Source organism: Diceros bicornis, chromosome 14, assembly GCF_020826845.1.
Source record: "Diceros bicornis minor isolate mBicDic1 chromosome 14, mDicBic1.mat.cur, whole genome shotgun sequence".
NCBI lineage: Eukaryota > Metazoa > Chordata > Mammalia > Perissodactyla > Rhinocerotidae > Diceros > Diceros bicornis.
Window position 1 is genome coordinate 18698342 of NC_080753.1, and position 21390 is coordinate 18719731.

The 21390-nt window shown below is 36.4% G+C and overlaps 1 protein-coding gene across 1 annotated transcript in view; it reads right to left on the bottom strand.

The window, feature by feature from the left end:
* The window catches only part of CD2AP (CD2 associated protein), a 141346-nt gene that overhangs the window by 86284 nt on the left and 33672 nt on the right, over positions 1-21390 (bottom strand). Inside the window, exon 2 of the mRNA XM_058554194.1 lies at positions 11803-11963. Within this exon, the coding sequence (XP_058410177.1) occupies positions 11803-11963 (161 nt within the window). The remainder of the gene's footprint in view (positions 1-11802; positions 11964-21390) is intronic.

Sequence of the window (21390 nt, forward strand, 5' to 3'; positions counted from 1 at the left end):
ACACTGACAAGCAGGCAATGAGTGTTGATCCAAAGAGTAAGACTGGGAGAAATCCCAGGCCTCGCACTCAAGCTTTTGTGGTTTAAATTATTTCTCAACTTGAAATACCTTAGCAGAAACAAAATTTATTAATTCCTTAAGGGGAAAAAATTAGAATTTAACTTTCCAGGTAAGTCTTGGGTAAACATTAACATGATTTATATAATAATGTCTTGAATTTAAATTTACGGTGTAAAATACAGAATATAATGGGGGAAGGGGATACAAATAATTCAGTTTAAAAGATATTCTTAGAAAACAGTCAATAAGGTATCTACCAAATTCCTCAAAGTGCAAGGAGGCTGAAGGAGTGTTATAAACAGGAAAGAAATGTACTCTCCACAATAGATACTTCTATACTGCTTAAATTTTGTTTCAACATGTATTACTTCAGTGATTTTTTTTAATGAAAAATCTAGTGTGCCCACAAATAACAGTGCTATAAGTCAAACTGTTCTACAGTACTTAGAGGAAGGTCTTAGTTGTGTGAGCACACATTACTAAATTTAAATCCTTACACATCTTTTCTAGCATTACCCATACAGAACTATTTCTCTAATTCAGTGAATACAGTCTTATGACATTCCGAATATTATCAAAAATAACCCAAGTCACAGAACAAATTGTTCTTAATCACTATGTAATGTTTTACAGTATGTAATAGAAAATGTACTATGATGTATCATAAATGACTATACACAACTTTGACATTTCATCTGTTGTTTTTATCCTAATTCCCATTAAGCAAGTAAAGTCATCTTCCATCTAGTATTCTGATATCTACAGAGTTGTTTTCCACTCTGTGTTTCCAATTAATGAAAGTAAATCAAACACCAAATGTTCTTCTGATATAAAGCTAGCTTCCTGAACTGTTCTATTAAACTCAGCAATACATCTCCTAATGCTTGAAAACATCACTGATATTTATCTAAGCAAACTAAATAACAGTTTGCATAAAGGATTCAAAAAAATAAAAGTCACAAAAAATCAACCTGTCATGTCCTTCATTCAAATAATAATTCTGCTTATGGGAACAGTAGAATACCAACAGATTCAAAAACTAAATCAGCATTCTTCTAGAAAAAGAATGTGATATTTAAAAACAAAAACATCACTGAGACCCTTCCAAACAGCAATGTATATCAGATCACCATCTATTTCCCCACATTGCTATTTAATTTTTCTTTAAAAGCAGCTTTTAAAAAGATTTTAAATACATTTAAAGATCTAATGTCTACTTAACCATTTAACCTATGGAATCTAGAAATAAAATGATGACAAACATTTTTAAATGCAAGATAAGTTGTCAAACTGCCTAATTATTTTAAAAAAGCAGATTCAATGATTTAAATCATTTTCCTAAATAGAAAAAAAGAATTGCCAGAACTTTAAGTCTAAACATAGAAAAAAAATCCAAATGATTTTTATTCACTTGTCAACTTCCTAAAATACTTACATGTGAGTAACTTTTGTTTCCGTGTTCCTTATTATATCAAAAAGTCTAAAACATTTTATCAAGCTCCAAGAACTCTTCAAAAGTGACCAAAATTTCATTTTAAATTTAAAAATATAAGGAAGAGGGGCCGGCCCCGTGGCTTAGTGGTTAAGTGCGCGTGCACTCCGCTGCTGGTGGCCGGGATTCAGATCCCGGGCGCGCACCGACGCACTGCTTCTCCGGCCATGCTGAGGCTGCATCCCACATACAGCAACTAGGATGTGCAACTGTGACATGCAACTATCTACTGGGGCTTTGGGGGAAAAATAAATAAATAAATAAAATTATTAAAAAAAATAATAATAAGGAAGAGAAATTCACTTACCAGCACTTGAATCATCTTCTGTGAACATATGCCCTTATTTTTTAAAGCACTAAAGTAAAAACATCACAACAATAACAGATCATATAATAACCCGTAGCACCTCCAGGATCAGTATAGAGCTCACACAAGAAAGCTGCTTTGAGGCTCGCAGATTAGCATCCGCCATCCATAAATACTGTCCTACTAATACTCTTTAAGTACAACTAATAAAGATCTTTCTGTTACCCTCTTTTAATAGCTTATTTCACCGATATTTCTTTGCTTTCTCCATAACCCCCTCTGCTTCAGCCCTTGTGAAACTACCAAGTGTGCCTTCTACAGTAGTGCTCCTCCCCTCCTCCTCCCCAGCCTCCTCTGACTCACACAGGTGATCAGACTATGCACTCTACCATATATGAAGCTCATCAGTGAACAGAGTCCACTAACATGTATTAAATGCCTATAACTAGTCAAGTGCACTCTTAGCTACTTTCATGTGTTATCTTAACCTTCAGAAGCGACTCATAACTTAAAAGAAAATAAAGGGTATCAACTATGCTTATTACCTTTTTACTGAATGCTAATCTATTCTTGTGTTAATGGTAACTAATGTTATATTTTTCTGAACACCAGCTTTTTAACAGCAGCTTAAGAAGAAACAGTTATTTCTACACCACTTCTAAAAGGAGAAACTCTTCCATATAATAAGTTTTTAGACTGTTACGGATGTGTTCTTACAATCTCTAATAAAATGCATCACCATCTAGATTTCCCCTTACGGAGAGATGGAATAGATGTACTATTCCCTATTCCTCCCACTAAGTTCAGTTAAAAACTCTGGACATTATATATTAAAAAGAAATAGATAAAAATATTCTGAAAGTTGGAGAAAAGAAGGTAGACCAGCCAGAGAACAGGTTCCTCAGAACCTGGTTAAATGAGTTCACTGGGTTTTCTCTTTGCCTCATATATTCCAGATTTGGTACTAGAAAAGCTGGCAACCTGGAAATGCTCATGAGCAGAGAAGAAAGCTCTACGAAATGTCTGCTCTTTCTAGCCAAAGGACCAAGAAAAGGGTAGGCTAGCAAGAAAGAAAGTTCTTAAACAATAACCACTCTACTGCTGTCAAATACCACAGAAAACCATATCCTTAGCCTGGGTGTGTCAGAGAAGGCCAAGTGGAGAGCTGGGACTTTCCTCCCCAGCAGGTGGGAATGAGACCCCTCTCCCCCTACTGTCAGTGGAGGCCACAAGGCAGAACTAATGAGGCACACCTGCCCTTCCAGCAAGGAGGGTATCAGTCAAAACCTAATGGAGCCTGAACTCGCACCCAACCCAGCAGTAACGAGGAGTTCCTTGTTACTGCTGGGTGAGAAACTGGCTGGCCTTGGAGTTAACTCATTTTTCTTTTTTCAGCACAGGTTCCCTCTTGAGTAAAATAAAGCTTAGATTTAGATCCAAGGTCCTCAACCAATATTCTGATTTTTTTAAATATTTTTACCACTAATACTTCTACCAGGACTTGAACACAAATCCTCAGCTTTTAATAACAAGTCCTCACAGATGTCTGCTTTCTCTCCTTTTTCAGTAATGGAACCAACTTTCCAAAGGCATTTTATTTTAGCCCCCTCATCTTCAAAGAACTACCTTTTCCATTCCAAAGAACTCAACAAAAAACAATCATTTCCACCAGATCATTTTTCTAAATATAAGACTTCAGTTCCACAGAAAAGATCTATCAAAATTAGTTTTACCCTGAGGAGCTAGAGCTTACACAAATCCTGACACACTAAAAGCTTTTCCATTGTCCAGCTTCTCATCCAGTTGGCCCACTTTTAAATAAGATTTGATTGGTTCCACCACCACTATGACCACCAAGACCACAGATTTGGTTTAGGGAAATGGAAATACGCTAATCAGGCCAACAGTTTGTCCCATATTTTCTCCTTTTAACTACTCTCCTTTTTATTTTTGTCCTTCCTTAAAAACTACTAACTTTTTTTAAAGGGCAATTAGAAAAGTTCTACTTTATTTACCTACTTTATTAGTATTAACATTTAACAGCACCTGACATATGCAGGCACTGAAAAAAAACACCCATTTATTGATTAAATTAACAATTTAGCTGATTTTCATCTGGTTTCCCCTTTGAAATGGATGGGCAGTTCCTGAGAAAGAAAATAACCGTATAAAATAAAATCTGACATATCTACTACATACAAGGCATATACAGACAAAATCTAATTCCTACCAACAACCCAACCAGGTGGGATTCCCCACTTTTACATATGCTCTAGAGTGAAGCATCTTTAGGAAGAACACACAGTAGGTGTGTGTTTGGGTATGGGGGGAGGGGTTAAGAAGTCAAATAGAGATCTACACATCCTGACTTCAAAGGCCATGTTCCTTTCACAACGCCATGCTCTCTTCTTGAAGTAGCTCTAGTATGGTAGTTGGCAACAGCAACCATCACATTGAGCCTACCTTCCTCTAATTTCAGGGATCCTTCTCAAAGGGAACTTGTTCCTTATCTCCTCTACACCCTTCTGTGTTTTATTGCCCAAATAACCTTTGAGATGCTATCCAAGAACACCCAGCTCAAAGTATCAATGGCATTTTCCAGCCCCCACCACTCATTTTTTTTCTTTCAAAGCACTCATGACTATTAAAAATGACCTTCGTCTTATTCATTTATTTTTTCATATTTTTGTTGACCCCCCACCATTAGAATATAAGCTTATAAAGAGGAGAGACCTTATCTGTGTTATTCACATTGTGTCCCTAGTATCTATAAAAAGTCCTAGCACACAGAACCTCAGTAGATATTTGAACAAATGAATGAATGGCAAACAGAAAAGAATAAAACAATTGAGAGGCAGGGTATAGAGGACGATATGCCACAGTATTGCTACTGATCTTATTAAAAAACAGCTCAAGAGAGGATACCTAGAGAACAAGGCTATTGAATAGACCCACTATCTAAATAAAATTGAAAGCCCTGCTCTAACTGCTGCAAGAGACATGTGGCTGATGAAAAGCACATGCTGCAAAGAAAGCCTACTGAGAAGTATCCCTTAATTGGTGCTAAAGTTGCTGTTAAACTTATTTGCAATGTAGAAAAAAATCTCTTATTTTACTCTTATTTAACATAACTCACTAGCTGGACTACAATAAATTCTGCATGAAAAGATGTACTCTTTCATTATTTTATGCCACCACTGAGATTTTGATGTTGGTATTATAGTGTAAGCTATCGTATTCTGACTAATACCCTGAGCCGCCTTCTAATTTCCTTAACCTGTATAACAAAACCTTGTTTTTCAGCAGAATTTCTAGAAATGGAGTCAGTAGAAGAACATGAATGAAACTGATTGATTCCATTTTATAAAGTTACCTACAGAAAACTTTACATGAGCATTGTAAGCCCTGCTTTATTTTCTAAATACCTTATTATTTTTACATTTTTCACATATTTCCATTCCATCTTTAGACTCTGAAATGCACTTAATGTCAAATGCCTTTTTCTGAAATCTCTCAAGTTTCATTTTGGAAAAAAAAAAAGTTCGTTTCCGTAAAAATGCAATTTGAGGAAGCAGTTTTTTCTTTTTCCAGGGTCAATTCTAAATTAGGTTATCACAAGCACTTTTTAATTTTATAATTCTAACATCTTTAACTATGCTGACGCTACTGGGGAATTTCAACAGCTAAGATTCGTATCTCTTTGTCCTTAGATTTTCAAAAGCAAAGAACGTAACAAAATGACCACATTTCTCTAACAACCAGCACATACCATATATACTACATTTCTCATCTAAAAATAGCCTGACATTTGCCTATCATAGAGCTATCTACCACAAAATCCTTGCCCCACTATTACCAGTATGACTTTGGGCAAGAATGACATTCCCCATGTAACTTTCAAAGATGTCAGAATAAAGAGAGAAAAAAAATGTGTGAACATGCAAAGTATTAACACAAATAAAAAGTATTATTAGCCTATTAGCTATCCCTTCATTTCCATTCTCACTGCACCACTCTCGTCTCCATTATTATACTTCATAGCTTCAACTCTCTTTAAAACCTTTCCTTCTCACTCAAATTAATCTGTTAAAGCATTCTATCTTCTCTCTCCTGTCTCCAAAAACTCTGTGACTTCCCTATTATCTTTTAAATAGTTTGAAAACCTTTAAATGATATTCAAAATGCACTGTACCATTGGTTTTAATCCATACTTTTGCCCTTAAACTCCATTACCACCCCAATATGAAAACTTCTCATTCAGCCAAAGTAGTCCATCTAATTATTTCTACCACAAAACACCTTGTGCTTTTGCCAGACACAGACTACACTGAGTATTCATCTAACCTATCTTTTTTTTTTAATTTTATTTATTTATTTTTCCCCCAAAGCCCCAGTAGACAGTTGTCTGTCATAGCTGCACATCCTTCTAGCTGCTGTATGTGGGACGTGGTCTCAGCATGGCCAGAGATGCGGTGCGTCGGTGCACGCCCGGGATCCGAACCCGGGCCGCCAGCAGCGGAGCTCGAGCACTTAACCACTAAGCCATGGGGCCGGCCCCATCTAAGGGCCCCTGGGTTCGGATCCCGGGTGCACACCAATGCACCGCGTCTCTGGCCATCCTGAGACCACGTCCCACATACAGCAACTAGAAGGATGTGCAGCTATGACAGACAACTATCTACTGGGGCTTTTGGGGGAAAAAAAGGAGAAGGATTGGCAATAGACGTTAGCTCAGGGCCAGTCTTCCTCAGCAAAAAAGAGGAGGATTAGCACGGATGTTAGCTCAGGGCTGATCTTCCTCACAAAAAAAAAAAAAAATCAATGAGGGAAAAGTAGACTATTTGATATTTTTTCATGTGAAAAAAATTTAATTAGTGCCTAAATCACATATATACAAAAAAGCAAGACTGATGAAAGACATATACTGAATATCAAAACTTCAAAACTAATGAAAACATAGAATATCTTTAAACCTTGCCCGCTCCCAAGTTACACTTAGACAAGTCACAAAAAGCACTTATGAAGGATAAAAGACATAAGCAGAAGGAAGACAAAGGACTAGTATTCATAACACATTAAGAACTACTACAAATCAATGAGAAAATGAGCAAGAACTCAATGGAAAAATGGAAGAAATATCTGAATAAGCTATGCACATAAAAAGAAATTTAAATGGCCAATAAATGTGAAAAGATGCCTAACTTCACTAGCAATAACAAAAATGAAACACTGAAACATGGTGGATACTACTGCAGATCTGTAAAATTAGCAAAAAGAAAAAGCAGAAAAGAAAATCTGATGGTATGAAATGTTACTGAGAATGTGGAAGAAAAGCACTCTTTTTATACTACTGGTAGGAGATTAAATTGGTAGAATTATTTAATGAGAAATTTGACAATATCTAGTATAGCTGAATATGTGCATATCCTAGGATGTAGCAAATTCTCAGCTGTGTACATACCCTACAAAAGGATGTTCATTGCAGCACTGTTTTTAATGGCTAAAAATTGGAAAATAGTGCTAAATATTCAAAAAATGTGGTAGAGACATACAATGGAACACTATATGACTGTTAAAAAATTAACTAGTGCTAAAAGAATTTCTACTATACCACCAAATGTGCATTCCTAAACACAATAACATTTTGAAAGATTTACACACTAAAATACCACTGCTTATGTGAAAACTTCTAAACCGAACACTAAAAACACCCGTGATTATGCAAAAAGTATGATCTGGAGCAGATCACTCTAAACCAACGAAACTTTGGAACCTGAGCACTAAAAATATAAATAAATAAATAAATAACAACAACTGAAACCTCGAAAGATGGGCGATAACTTAAGACTGCCCAAGCAGTTATGACAGATGGATTCCTTAGGAGCTATTAAAAATGCATAAAAACAATGAAGTGGAAATGTTGGCTTGTGGACGCTGAGACAGCACAGACAGAAGTGGAGGTGAGCACCAGGGGCTAAGAGCCCTACAATGCTAGGACTATGTAACTTGGAGGAAAATACCCAGGAACAGATAATCATTTTAACAAAAACAAAAAGTTTTATTTAAGAGCCAAAAGAACTCTTGCCTATGCAAGCAGCCAAGCTGAGAGCCTATCCCTTTCTTGCTGAAATCATAATTCTATACTCTTTATCACAGCTCCCCTTACCTAGAAAAGAAACTAACACAACTTTCCCATTGTCCTGGTATTATTCCTCTATCTACCAATCATTTATGAGTTAACTAGTGTTACAAAACACATTGTAGCAGAAGTGAAATCTCATTGAAATCTCATGTTAAGTATAAAAAAAGTTGCAATCTGACACAATAATTATGTAAATATCTAAATCACACAAAATACTATTTGTGTATACACAGATAAATATGTATGAAACTATGTATTAGAAGGATACATACAACTTCAGAATACAGGTGGTTGGGGGAGAGGGAAATGAGAAGGGGGTAACAAAGATCTCAATTTTATCTGTAATGTTCTATCTCTTTATTATAAAGTAACACTGAAACAAAAATGACAAAATGATAAGATTCTGTACATTAAGTTCACAGATCCTTCTATATGCTTTGTAAAATATTTTTTAAATCATATAAAGATGAACTAACATTGCAAAGGGACACTGAAATGGAAAAGTGTCACAAAACAAATTTGCAGTGTCTATAAAGTTTTTCACAGTAGCTGCAAAAATGATTTGACCTTTCTATTCATCTTCCAGCTAATTTGAATATCACTGCTCTTCAGTATAGCTATCTGAAACAATAACAGGGACATAAGTTTTTTATAGGAAGCCTAGTTCTACCATCCACTCCACTCTCACATTTACAAAATAACATATGTACCCTAATGTCCCACTAAAAGGCTTATTTTCAAGTGGACAATGAATTATAAATTACAACTTTTCCTTGAATCTTTGCATATACATCTGAAGTGACAAGGCCAACTATCTTATTAAACTGTGGATTATCCACTGCTGTTGATTACCTGTGGGTTTTTTTAATAAAAATTTTACTTAGGAATAATTTTAGGTTTACAGAAGAGTTGCAAAGGAGTGCACACAGTTCCCATATATCCTTCACTCAGTTTCCCCTAATGTTGATATCTTGCATAACCACGTTACACTTGTCAAAACTAAGAAATTAACACTGATACATTACTATTAACTAAACTACCGACTTTATACAGATTTCATCAGCTTTTCCACTAACATCCTTTTTCTGCTCCAGAATCCGATGCAGGATATCACAATGCATTTGGTCATCATGTCTTCATAGTCTTCTCTAGTCAACATCAGTTTCTCAGTCTGTTTTTCCGACCTTGAACTTTTTTTTTCGCTGAGGAAGATTCGCCCTGAGCTACCATCTGTGCCAATCTTCCTCTATTTTGTACGTGGGACACCAGCACAGCATGGCTAGTGAGTGGAGTAGGCCTGCACCTGGGATCCAAACCCATGAACCCAGGCTGCTGAAGCAGAACACACAGAACTTTAACCACTTGGCCACGGGGCCGGGCCCTGACCTTGAAATTTCTGAAGAGTACTGGCCAGGTATTTTATAGAACGATCCTCAATCTGGGTTTGTCTACTATTTTTCTCACTCTTAGACTGGGATTATGAGTTTGGGGGGAAGAATAAATACCACAGAGGACAAAGAGACACACATTATCAACATAATTTATCACTGATGATGTTAAGCCTTGATCACTTGGTTAAGGTAGTACTTGCAGGTTTCTCCACTGTAAAGGTACTATTTTTCTCTTTCATCTATTCTTTGGTCCAGCCCACACCTGAGGGATGCTTCTCAAAGGCGGAAGGGGGAGGGAAAGGAAGTATCTACAAATATCATTTGGAATAATTCTAGAAGATTTATCCCATCTCCCCTATTTACTCAACCATTTATTTATATCAGCATGGACTCATGCATATTTATGTTCTACTTTGGGTAATAATCAAATACTAGGTTATTTTGTTGCTCAAATTGTTCCAGCTCTGGACTTTGAGAGCTCTTACAGGTTAGCTCCTATGTTGCTTTGACATGGGCCCATCATTTTGTTTTTTCAAGGACTTCCTTACTTTCTGGCACTACTAGATGCTCAAGGCTCATCTTTTTATTTTCCTTGCCTTAGCACTAGAATCAGTCATTTCTCCAAGGAGCCCTGCTTCCTTTTATTGGAGAATGATATTTAGAAATGATATGGGCACTGGGTATACTCACTGCTACTACCATGTCACTGCTTCTAGCACTCTCAGTGGAAAGAGCTGAGAAATATATCTATGCATGTATACTAATCCAAGTATAAAGACGCACATATATAATTATGTCTGTATGCATCTGTACATATTTTAAACTAAACATTGAGTTCATACTGATGTCTCCAACTCTACTCCAGTACCCTGTAATTTTTAATCCCAGATTAAGCTTCCCTCTATTACCTAGCATACTCAAACTACATCCCCTATTAGCAGGCAGTTCATTAAACTCAAGTTATAGTATTATTTGTACTAAAAACAGGAAAGTAAAACATATTTCAAAATAGAGTCCCATGACAGATAATCTCCACTACTAGGAGTAAACATCAGTACACAATTAAAAGAACTATATAAATATTTCTTACTTATTTTTTTTAACCAGTGTTTTATTACTTCAATATATTTTCTCTGAAAAACCATTTTCCTTTTAAAAAAAAAAAAAGGGATGAGAGGCCAATGTCATGGCTTACTACATACAGACCCTCAATATATCCTTCAGAAGAAAACAGAAATTACGTGATTTGCCCTACATCATACCACCAACAAAGGGCAAAGCTGGAACTTGACTGTGTTGAAATCCAGTTATCCTACTCCAATTTCCATGGTATCTGCATTACATTCCATTTTAGGTTATAAAAAAGAAGTCAATGTATAAAACAAAAAATAAAAACAAACTTATAAGTTCAATTCCCTACTATAGCTTTTCTCAGATGTTTCAAGAGATAAAATATAACTAGGTAAGGTGTAGTTGGTTCACCTTCTCCAAAATCAATTAAGAGAGTAAAGTATGTGTTTATACTGAGAGGTAAAAACCACAACTAAAATAAACACAAATTTATTCAGGGAACAAATATTTACTAAACACTCACATTGTGTGGGTATTCTAACAACTACCGTGCAAGATGGACAAAGAAATGAGACATATGCTCTAGCTTTCCCAAAAGAACTCATAATCATAATCTAATGAGGCCAAGAACATGGCTGAGTGTAAGAAAACTAATACAGAAAACAAGACAATTACAAATGAAGTGTAAATACAGAGATATTCTTTACATTTTTTTTCTTCTCTAAACTATTGAGAACTTTATTAGTTTGTAACCAATTTAAGAATCTTGATTTTTTCCGGCAGAGGTGACTAGAATATTTACTAAAAAAGGAATGTTTGGTGGTGGTCCAAGAGTAACTGTTACTTAATAGATAACTGACACAACGCTGAAACTTAACAGGAATCTAAGACATTCTCAAAGGGCCTGGAAAAGCAACAAGATACAATATGACTCAAGTAAAGAGGCAACTATTCCAAACTTCAGTTCAGATTCTATATCTTATTAGCTATTCAACAGTGGATAAATCATTTAACTTCTCAGTCAAATGAGAATGTACAGAGCAAAACTACTTTGTAAATTACAAAGTGCTACCCAAACGCAAACTACTACTTTTAATTAAAAAAAAAAATGACAGGTAGACAGATACATATACACATATACAAACCGACACACACACACACAGTGTTATTATCCACCAGGACACCAAGCAACAATGATAACCATTATAGCAGACCTCTAGTTTTTTAAATTCTACAGAGTAAATGTTTATCTAAAACATTTTAGTTTTAAATATACATTTATTTCTTAAAGATTAAATCCTATAAAGTAACAGCTAGAAATTTAACTGAGAATACTTACCTTAACAAAATTATCAGGAAACATTCCTCTTCTCCCATTTAGTTCTCCTTCTAGCCATCCTTCCTCCTGTAGTTTTTTCACGTTCCTGATGATTTCCCCAACTCGAATAGTTAATTCATCATCATGTATAGCATCATAGTCATACTCCACAATATAGTCAACTAAAAAAAGAAAAAATAAATGTCTAAACTTAATTCATGAAATACTATTAACCATATTAATAAACTCAAAACTAAGAAACTTGCAATAATTAATATTACAAAGATTATCATCAAGGCTTATGTCAATGATTTTAAATATTTGGCTACATCAGCAAATTTCTTGATTATCTTAGTATAAAAAACAGCACAAGTTTTAAGTAGACGCCTCAATACAATGCATAATTCATGTCATCAGTTATCCTTACAGTCAGATGTACACTCTTTGCGATAAATTCTAAGATGGTCCCTGTGATCCCCACCTCTTGATATTCATGTCCTTGTGTAATTCTCCCTCGAGTGTGGACATGACTGACCTATGACTGACTTCTAACCAACATAATATGACAAAGATGATGGACTGCATGTGACTACGTAAGATTTTAATGTCCATCTTGCTAGGATGCTAACTTACTGACTTTGAAGATGCAAGCTGCTATGCTGTAAGCTGGCCTACGGAGAGGGCCATATGCAAGCAACTAAGGAAGGTCTCTGGTGACAGCCAGCAAAAAAACTGAGGCCCTCAGTCCAAGAGCCCCTATGGAACTGAATGATGCCAACAACCATGTGAGCTCTCCCTAGGTGAGAACCCAGCCCTGGCCAAAAACTTGATTGCAGCTTTGCAGAGGACCCAGCTAGCCATGCCCAGACTGCTGAATCACAAAAACTGTGAGAAAATAAAAGTATATTGTTTTAAGCTGCTAAGTTTGTGGCAATATTGTCATAGAACAATAGAAAATGAATACACCCTAAAATGAAGGTTAACAAGGATCTATTTCACCTCCTTTAAGAATTTTAGATGATAGTACATTATATATGCACACCATTAATATTTTATAAGGTTCAATAAAAGAGAATCAGTAACAGAATTCCTATTCAAGATGACAGATTAGCTGCACCTCCATTCATCTTTTCTTCTTTCTATAAGAATGATAAGAAATAAGAACATACACACACACACAACCACAACCAAAAAAAAAGGAAAAGGGGTATGGGCAGACATTGTTGGTTGCCAAACCAAGAGCCATTCCACACTGACTGCTCCTCCTCCTTCCTTTCTCACTGAACCTCGATTTTTTGTTCAGGTATTTTGAGACCCTGGACCTTTTATAAGTGGTATAAAAGTCCCAGGGGGTTAAATCTTGACCTCTCTAGATCAGTACTTCTCAATACTAATGTACAATCAAGCCATCTTGTTGACCTGCAGAAGTCTTCTTGCTGACTTGGGGAATCTTGTTTAAATGCAGACTAATTGAGGGCTGGCCCTGTGGCTTAGCGGTTAAGTGCACGCGCTCCGCTGCTGGCAGCCCTGGTTCGGATCCCGGCCGTGCACCTACGCACCGCTTCTCCGGCCATGCTGAGGCCGCGTCCCACATGCAGCAACTAGAAGGCTGTGCAACTATGACATACAACTATCTACTGGCGCTTTGGGGGAAAAAAATAAATAAATAAAAATTTAAATGCAGACTAATTGAGTAGGTCCCAGGATACCTGCTGCTGCTGATCAAGGAGGCAAAGGTCTAAAGACAGTAGATTTATAGTAATTCCATTCACACATACACACACACACACACACACCGGTTTTCAAATACAAATGTGATGGATGAATTCTGATAACATGTGAGCAGAGGTTATGGGAAGGTTTTATTTAATGACCTTAAAAACAAAACACAAGGAAAGAACTTCCTCCTGCAGACTTCAGATGTTCTTCAGTGAGAAAGTAACACCCAAAACTGCTACAACTATGAGACAAGAAAAACAGTAGATATGATTAGATGAAAGAGAAGAAAGATGAAAATGACCTGGATCTTTGCTAGATTCAGCAAACCGTTAAATTAACCAATCCTAGAACTACAATACCTTTAGATTTCTTGTTATAGAAGTAGTTTTTTAACTCTTCAGTAAATTTTAGACAGGATTTCTATTTGCAACTGAAAAGATCCCACCTTGAGAAGGGAGCCAGCAAGAAATTTTTAAAACCTGTGAAAATGCATCCATAACTGATAAAGCCAGGAAGAAGCCTAAAGAACTTAAGGAAACTATAACCGAGATACCAAACTGCTCTGCAGAACCCCAGAAAAGCTAGAAATTGAGAAAAGGAGAGCTCGTGGGAAATGCAGAGCTGAAAACTGGGGAATTAATCTACATACAGAAGACCTGACACCCATTATCAACCACAATAGCTCTAAGACAGTAATGCTAAGTAGGCGGCATTTTTCTCCTAAGGCAAAAAACTAAAGAGGTAATCTCACACACACACACACACACACACACACACACACACACACACACACAGTAGTTTGGGGAAACCAGTATAGCTACTATAGACGAGTGCTGGTTTCTTAGAGAAATGTCAACTGATTTCTAGAATTTAGAGGTCTCCAGAGCAAGGGGCAGCTCCCCATCTGCTAATTCTAAAATAAAACTCTAAGTCCTACCTACATAAACAGAGTTCCCAGTCAGATTCTTCTTTCTTTATTATTTATTCATAAATACGAGCAAATAATAGTTAACCATAAAAGACTATGATAAACTGGAAAATTACTCCTAGGCGAAACATACTTCCCCCACCTCCCCCTCCAACCTCCCAGAACAATTTAGTCCTAAAGCCATTAGATGTGGACGAGCACAGAGGGAGGGATGGGCGATGGGGAGGGAGCTGGTATGAGAAGTTGGAGGTCAAGAAGAGTAAAGAAGATATCCAAAGCTGGGATGGGGGTGGGAGTGAAGCTATCAGAGCCAGAAGTAGGGTGAGGAGGGCATCCACATATGGGATGTTCCCTAGTGCAGCATACAAGGACTCTAAGGCAAGGTGAGAAGGGCATCTGGGCAGAGGCAACCTGATATGGTGTGTCAGAGCCCAAGCACAGTAGAGAGGGCATGCAAGCTGAAAGGCAGCTTGGAGAGGAATATCAAAGGCCAAATGGTGTTGAGGGGGTGGGGGCAAATTTCCATGCAGAGGGTGGAGGCAACCTAGAATGGGGACTAACAGTCCAAACAGAAGAAGGTGTCCATGCAGGGGTGGGGAGTGACAGAAGAGATGGAAGACTGGCTACATCCAAGAAGATTGATCAAATAAGTAAATATCATAAGAATAATGGAAGCCAAGTTTCTCTGTCAGAGAATTTACAACATAAAGGAAAAAAGCTAGATTCAATCCCGTAATATTAAATGGGAATAAGTAGCATCAGTAAGAACTTACAGTTTTCAATACACAAATATTCACACACACAGACACACACACACACCCTAGCTCTGTCCACTGAAAGGGGCTAAAACCAGCAACACCCCAATGGCAATGAGCAAACCTAATGCTAAGATCTTATAAATACCACTTTCCACTAAAAGGACCCAGGAATCCTTGAGAAGACAGACAATTCCAGGGCTAAGGCAGGAAAAGTACAAGATAAGCCTGGAACACAGTGTTGTGCCAGAAAGCAAGGAAGTTCTCAAAGAAAGATGACGTGATGCCAAAGGACACAAAGAAGTGATATCAAAATGCTCCTACTGACTAAATCAGGACCATTTGAGCATCAAAATAATGACAATAACACAATATACCCCACTCAATAAAATAAAACCATGAGTCCATCCATGTTCCACAATTTCTTAAATTTAATGGTTGAATTGTGATTAAGTAGAAGGTTCTGGTTTGTAGAAAATGCATATTAAAATATTCAGTAGAAAGGCATCAGTCAGGAAAAAATTGTACTGAACTTCTAAAATTTCTACAACTTACTGTTTCAAAATAAAAAAGTTTTTAAACATGCACAAATTAGTAAAGGCATACCTCGTTTTATTGTGCTTCACTTTATCGAACTTCACAGATACTGCATTTTTTACAAAATGAAGGTTTGTGGCAACCCTGTGTCAAGCAAGTCTACCAGCACCATTTTTCCAATAGCATTTGTTCATTTCATGTCTCTGGTCACATTTTGGTAATTCTCGCAATATTTGAAACTTTTTCATTATTATTACATTTGTCAGGGTGATTTGTGGTCAGTGATCTTAGATATTACTATTTTAATTGTTTTGGGGTTCCATGAACAGCACCCATATAAGACAGCCAACTTAACTGATAAATGTGCGTGTTCTGACTGCTCCACCAACTGGCCATTCCTCCATCTCTCCCCTCCGGCCTCCCTATTCCGAGACACAACAATATTGAAATTAGGCCGATTATTAACCCTACAATGGCCTCTAAGTATTCAAGTGAAAATGAAGAACCACACGTCTCCTACTTTAAATCAAAAGCTAGAAATGATTAAGCTTAGTGAGGAATACACGTCAAAAGCCAAGACAGGCTGAAAGCTAGGCCTCTTGTGCCAAAGTTAGCCAAGCTGGGAATGCAAAGGAAAAGTTATTGAAGGAAACTAAAAGTGCTACTCCAGTGAACACACGAAGGATAAGAAAGCAAAACAGCCTATTGCTGATATGGAGAAAGTTTTAGTCATCTGGATGGAAGGCCAAACCAGCCACATTTCCTCAAGCCAAAGCCTCATCCAGAGCAAGGCCCTAACTCTTTTCAATTCTGTGAAGGCTGAGAGAGGTGAGGAAGCTGCAGAAGAAAAAGTGTGAAGCCAGCAGAGTTTGGTTCATGAGGTTTAAGGAAAGAAACCATCTCCATAACAAAAAAGGGCAAGGTGAAGCAGCAAATGCTGATGTAGAAGCTGCAGCAAGTTCCCCAGAAGATCTAGCTAAGATAATTGAGACTGGCTACACTAAACAACAGATTTTCAATGTAGATGAAACAGCCTTATATTGGAAGAAGATGCCATATAGGACTTTCATAGCTAGAGAGGAAAAGTCAGTGACTGGCTTCAAAACTTCAAAGGACAGGCTGACTCCCCTGTTAGGGGTTAATGCAGCTGATGACTTTTAAGTTGAAGCCAGTACTTATTTACCATTCCAAAAATTCTAGGGCCCTTAAGAATTATGCTAAATCTCCTCTGCTTTCCCTCTATAAATGGAACAATGAAGCCAGATAACAGCACATCTGTTTACAACATCATTTACGGAATCTTTTAAGGCCACTGTTGAGACTTACTGCTCAGAAAAAAAGATTTCTTTCAAAATACTATTGCTCATTGACAATGCATCTGGACACCCAAGAGCTCTAATGAAGATTTACAGTGAGATTAGTGTTGTTTTCATGTCTGCTAACACAACATCCATTCTACAGCCCATGGATCAAGCAGTAATTTCAACTTTCAAGTCTTATGATTGAAGAAATGTATTTCATAATGCTGTAGCTGCCACAGTGATTCCTCTGATGGATCTGGGCAAAGTAAACTGAAAACCCGGAAAGGATTCACCATTCTAGATGCATTAAGAACATTCATGATTCATGGGAAGAGGTCAAAGTATCAGTATTAACAAGAGTTTGGAAGAAGCTGATTCCAACCCTCATGGGTGACATTGAGGGGTTCAAGAGGTCAGTGGAGGAAGTAACTGCAGATACGGTGGAAATAGCAAGAGAACTAGAATTAGAAGTGGAGCCTGAAGATGTGACTGAATTGCTACAATCTATTGCTGTAATCTCTTGATAAAACTTGAACGGATGTGGAGTTGCTTTTTATGAGTGAGAAAAGAAAGTGGTTTCTTGAGATGAAATCTGCTCCTGGTGAAGATGCTGTGAAGATTGTTGAAATGACAACAAAGGATTTAGAATATTACACCAATTTAGTTGATAAAGCAGTGGGAAGGTTTGAGAGAACTGCCTCCAATTTTCAAAGAAGTTCTACTGTGGGTAAAATGCTACCAAAGAGCATCACATGCTACAGAGAAATCATTTGTGAAAAGAAGAGTCAATCAACATCGCAAACTTCACTGTTGTCTTATTCTAAGAAATTGCCACAGCCACCCCAACCTTCAGCAACCACCACCCTGATTAGTCAGCAGCCATGAACATCAAGGCAAGACCCTCAGTAGCAAAAAAAATTAGGACTCGCTGAAAGCTCAGATGATGGGTAGCATTTTTTAACAATAAAGTATTTTTTAATTAAGGTATGTGCATTGTTTTTTTAGACATGATGCTTGTGCACACTTAATAGACTACATTACAGCATAAACATAACTTTTATATGCACTGGGAAACCAAAAAATTCGTGTGACTCACTTTATTGTGAAATTTGCTTTATTGTGGTGGTCTGGAACAAAATCCACAATTATCTCCAAGGTATGCCTGTATCCTCAAGAAATGTAATAAAGTTCATAAAATCGGAACAGAATGCTATGAAAAAAGAAATGAGAAAATAAAAAGGTTTGAAAATTTGTTTGTTTCAACGTCTTGCCAATTTTTTTATTTTTTGGAGAGGTGGAGACAAAACCAAGAAAATTTTCCAAAAAACGTAAAGCAAAGTGACACAAAGAAAATAAGAAAGCAAAGACAAGATACAGATGACCAATCCAGACAATCCAATAGCCAATTAATAGTTCTAGGGAAAAAAAAAGACAAAACAGAACTGACAAGAAATACTCCCAAGCTAAATGAAACAACTCTTCAAATAGAAAGAGATCTGTGAGAGTCCAGGACAATGAACAAAAGAAAAAGGTAAGTACTCACATCTAGGTGAAATTTCACAACAAAGATAAACATATCTAGAAAGCTCTCTGAGAGAAAATAAAGAGTTCATCTAAAAAAGAATGAGAATCATCTTAGAAGACTTCTCATTGACAATACCCGATTCTGGAAGAAAAATAAAAAGGCAAAGCCACTTAAGTATTGAAGGAAAATGAATTGCATACTCAGCCAAATCAGCAGGCAAGTATAGGGTACAACATTTTCACACAGGCAAGGACAAAGAAAATTAACTCATAGATATGAAATTAGATGATGTTATCCAGCAAAATAAAAATATGAAACAAAACAGAGGACGACAAGAAATCCAAGAAATAGTGGAACCAATCCTGGAGAGTAAGACAAGTGCTAAGATAGCAATTGTACAACAAATCTAAGAAGCAGTCTAGACTAAGCAGGAGACAGAAAGTTCTAGGAGGTATTTGGGGACAAAGAAGAGTGAGGGATAGACTGAAATTTTACACTATCCTTAAGAATCTAGAACTCAAAGAGACAATAAAGCCAGACAAGGAGAGGAAGAACTAAAGATGATCAGAAACTCCTAATAAGGCAAAGTGCTATACAATGTTGAAAATATAATCACCATACATACTACTTGGCTCCATAGTGAAAAATATTTACTTGGTCATAATAACGCAGAAACTACTTATTATTATTAATGTTGAAAATAAACCTATAACAAAACAAAAAGACTAAATTATAAGTACAGAACAAAATGTAAATGTTAACAAGCCTTGATATTATGAAGTAAAAGGATTGAGGAGGTTGATAAGGAAAGGGTAGAGGTACTAATATCTTCATCAAAGTGCTAAGTCCACAAATACTGTGTTAGTTGCTGGAAAAAGAAATAGAGGTGTAAGTATACACTCAGAATTTAGAAAGGTATCCAATAGAGAAATAGAACTACAGTGGGATAAACAGAAAACAGATGTGAGATGACAATAAGTAAGCTAAATCTTTACCTTTCATATCAAAAAGTTACAAATGAAAGTATCAAATCAAAAAACAGCTATAGAAACTTATTAATTAGAAATATGAAAGCCAAAAAAATTTAAACGGAAAGATCAGATAGTTCAAAGTAGTTTCCCTCTGGAGAACGAGAACAGGAGTAGAGAAGAGCAAGGCAAGGAAACAGTGTGTTCATTTGAAGTCCTTTAATACTTTTATATTTTTATACCATACAATGGCATTACTTTGATAAGATTTTATTTTTTTAAAAAGTAGTAAAGTTAAAGTGCCATGTCCAATATTATGGCAAAAATGTTTTTAACACACGATTCTATGTATTATAATTAAGAAGTTCATTGAGTCAAAGATAATCTATTTTATTTCATCTATGGAAAACACCATATGATAAATATGGTTAAATTCTTGTCTTTTTAAACTTATTCATAATTAGGCTTATAATATAAGGTTAAATAAGAAAGGTTATAAAACACAGGTATACTAACAACGTATTCTTGTAAAAAGGGAAGAAACAAAAATATGCATAGAAAAATATAAAGAGTTACATTCCAAAATGTTAACAGACGCGTAAAAAGATTTGAAATGCTGTTCGTTATCTCCTTTAATTTCATCTTTAGTAAAGAATTAATCCTACCCAAAGAGAAATCTGGACTTTGCCTCATGTCCTGGGAAGTAATCTCTAGGACAAGTGTTTTTGTTTATTTGGGACCTTGAGCACCTCTGTTTATCTGAGGACTAAAGCAAACACTCTTAACGATGTAATTATGTTAGGCTCTTTGGACCATGCAGTATCCATTCTATCTCCAGAAGTGCTAGAGACTAAAGGTCAGTCACATGGGCAGTCAACTACATCTTCTCAATAAAACTCTGGACACCGAGGCTCAGGTGAGCTTCTCTAGTTAGCAATACTCTACATATTGTCACATGTCATTGCCAGGAGGAGTCAACACTGTCCATGACTCCAGGAGAGGACGACAGGAAGCTCCACTCCTGGAACCCTTTGGACTCTGCCCCACACTTCTCTTCCTTTGACTGATTTTAACCTGTATCCTTCTACTATAATAAACCATAGCCAAGGGTTTCAGAGCTTTCAGTGAGTTCTGTGAGTCCTTCCAACAAATTATCAAACGTGAGGGTAGTCCTGGGGACCCCTGAACTCTGCAGTTGGTGCCAGAAGTGAGGGCAGTCTTGTAATACCTTTGCACTTTTCTACAATAAACAGATAATAATTGCATAAAAATAAGTTACTAAAAAAAACTGATACCCCCCAGACAGTACCTAACAACAATATTTACTCAAAAGTTAAAACTGTTTAAATAAAATCCTATTTAATTCAAGAGTTTACTATACAACTAGCATGCAAGCCATCATTCCAAGAATCAGCACCCTTCACATTTTGGAAATTCAAAAAATTCATTCTTTCACTGAAAACTGGTATGCTACAAAGCAAATTAAACAAAACTCCTCCGCCATTTAAAACAATTTTTTGACTAAATTAAGAAAGAAGTTTGCATTAACTGTGTGCATAAAGTGAAGAAATAAATGTTGACTAAATAAAACATTTGGGGGGAAAAAAAGAAGAAAATATGTACATCCTGAAAAACACTCCAATATTATACAGGATAAACAGACCCTTGTCTATCATTAATGGTTTTTCCCACCTGACCCAGTCTTCTATTAAACCAATCATTTAAGAGTAAACTCTTTGGTTGTGGATTACTCATCCTTCATTTCAACTGTGATTACCACTGAAAGAGAAAAGTGAAATTTAAATTACTTTAGCTACTTATCAGCTTATTTTTAAAGCGTGAAGAAAGCAACCCAAATTGATCAGACATCACATTT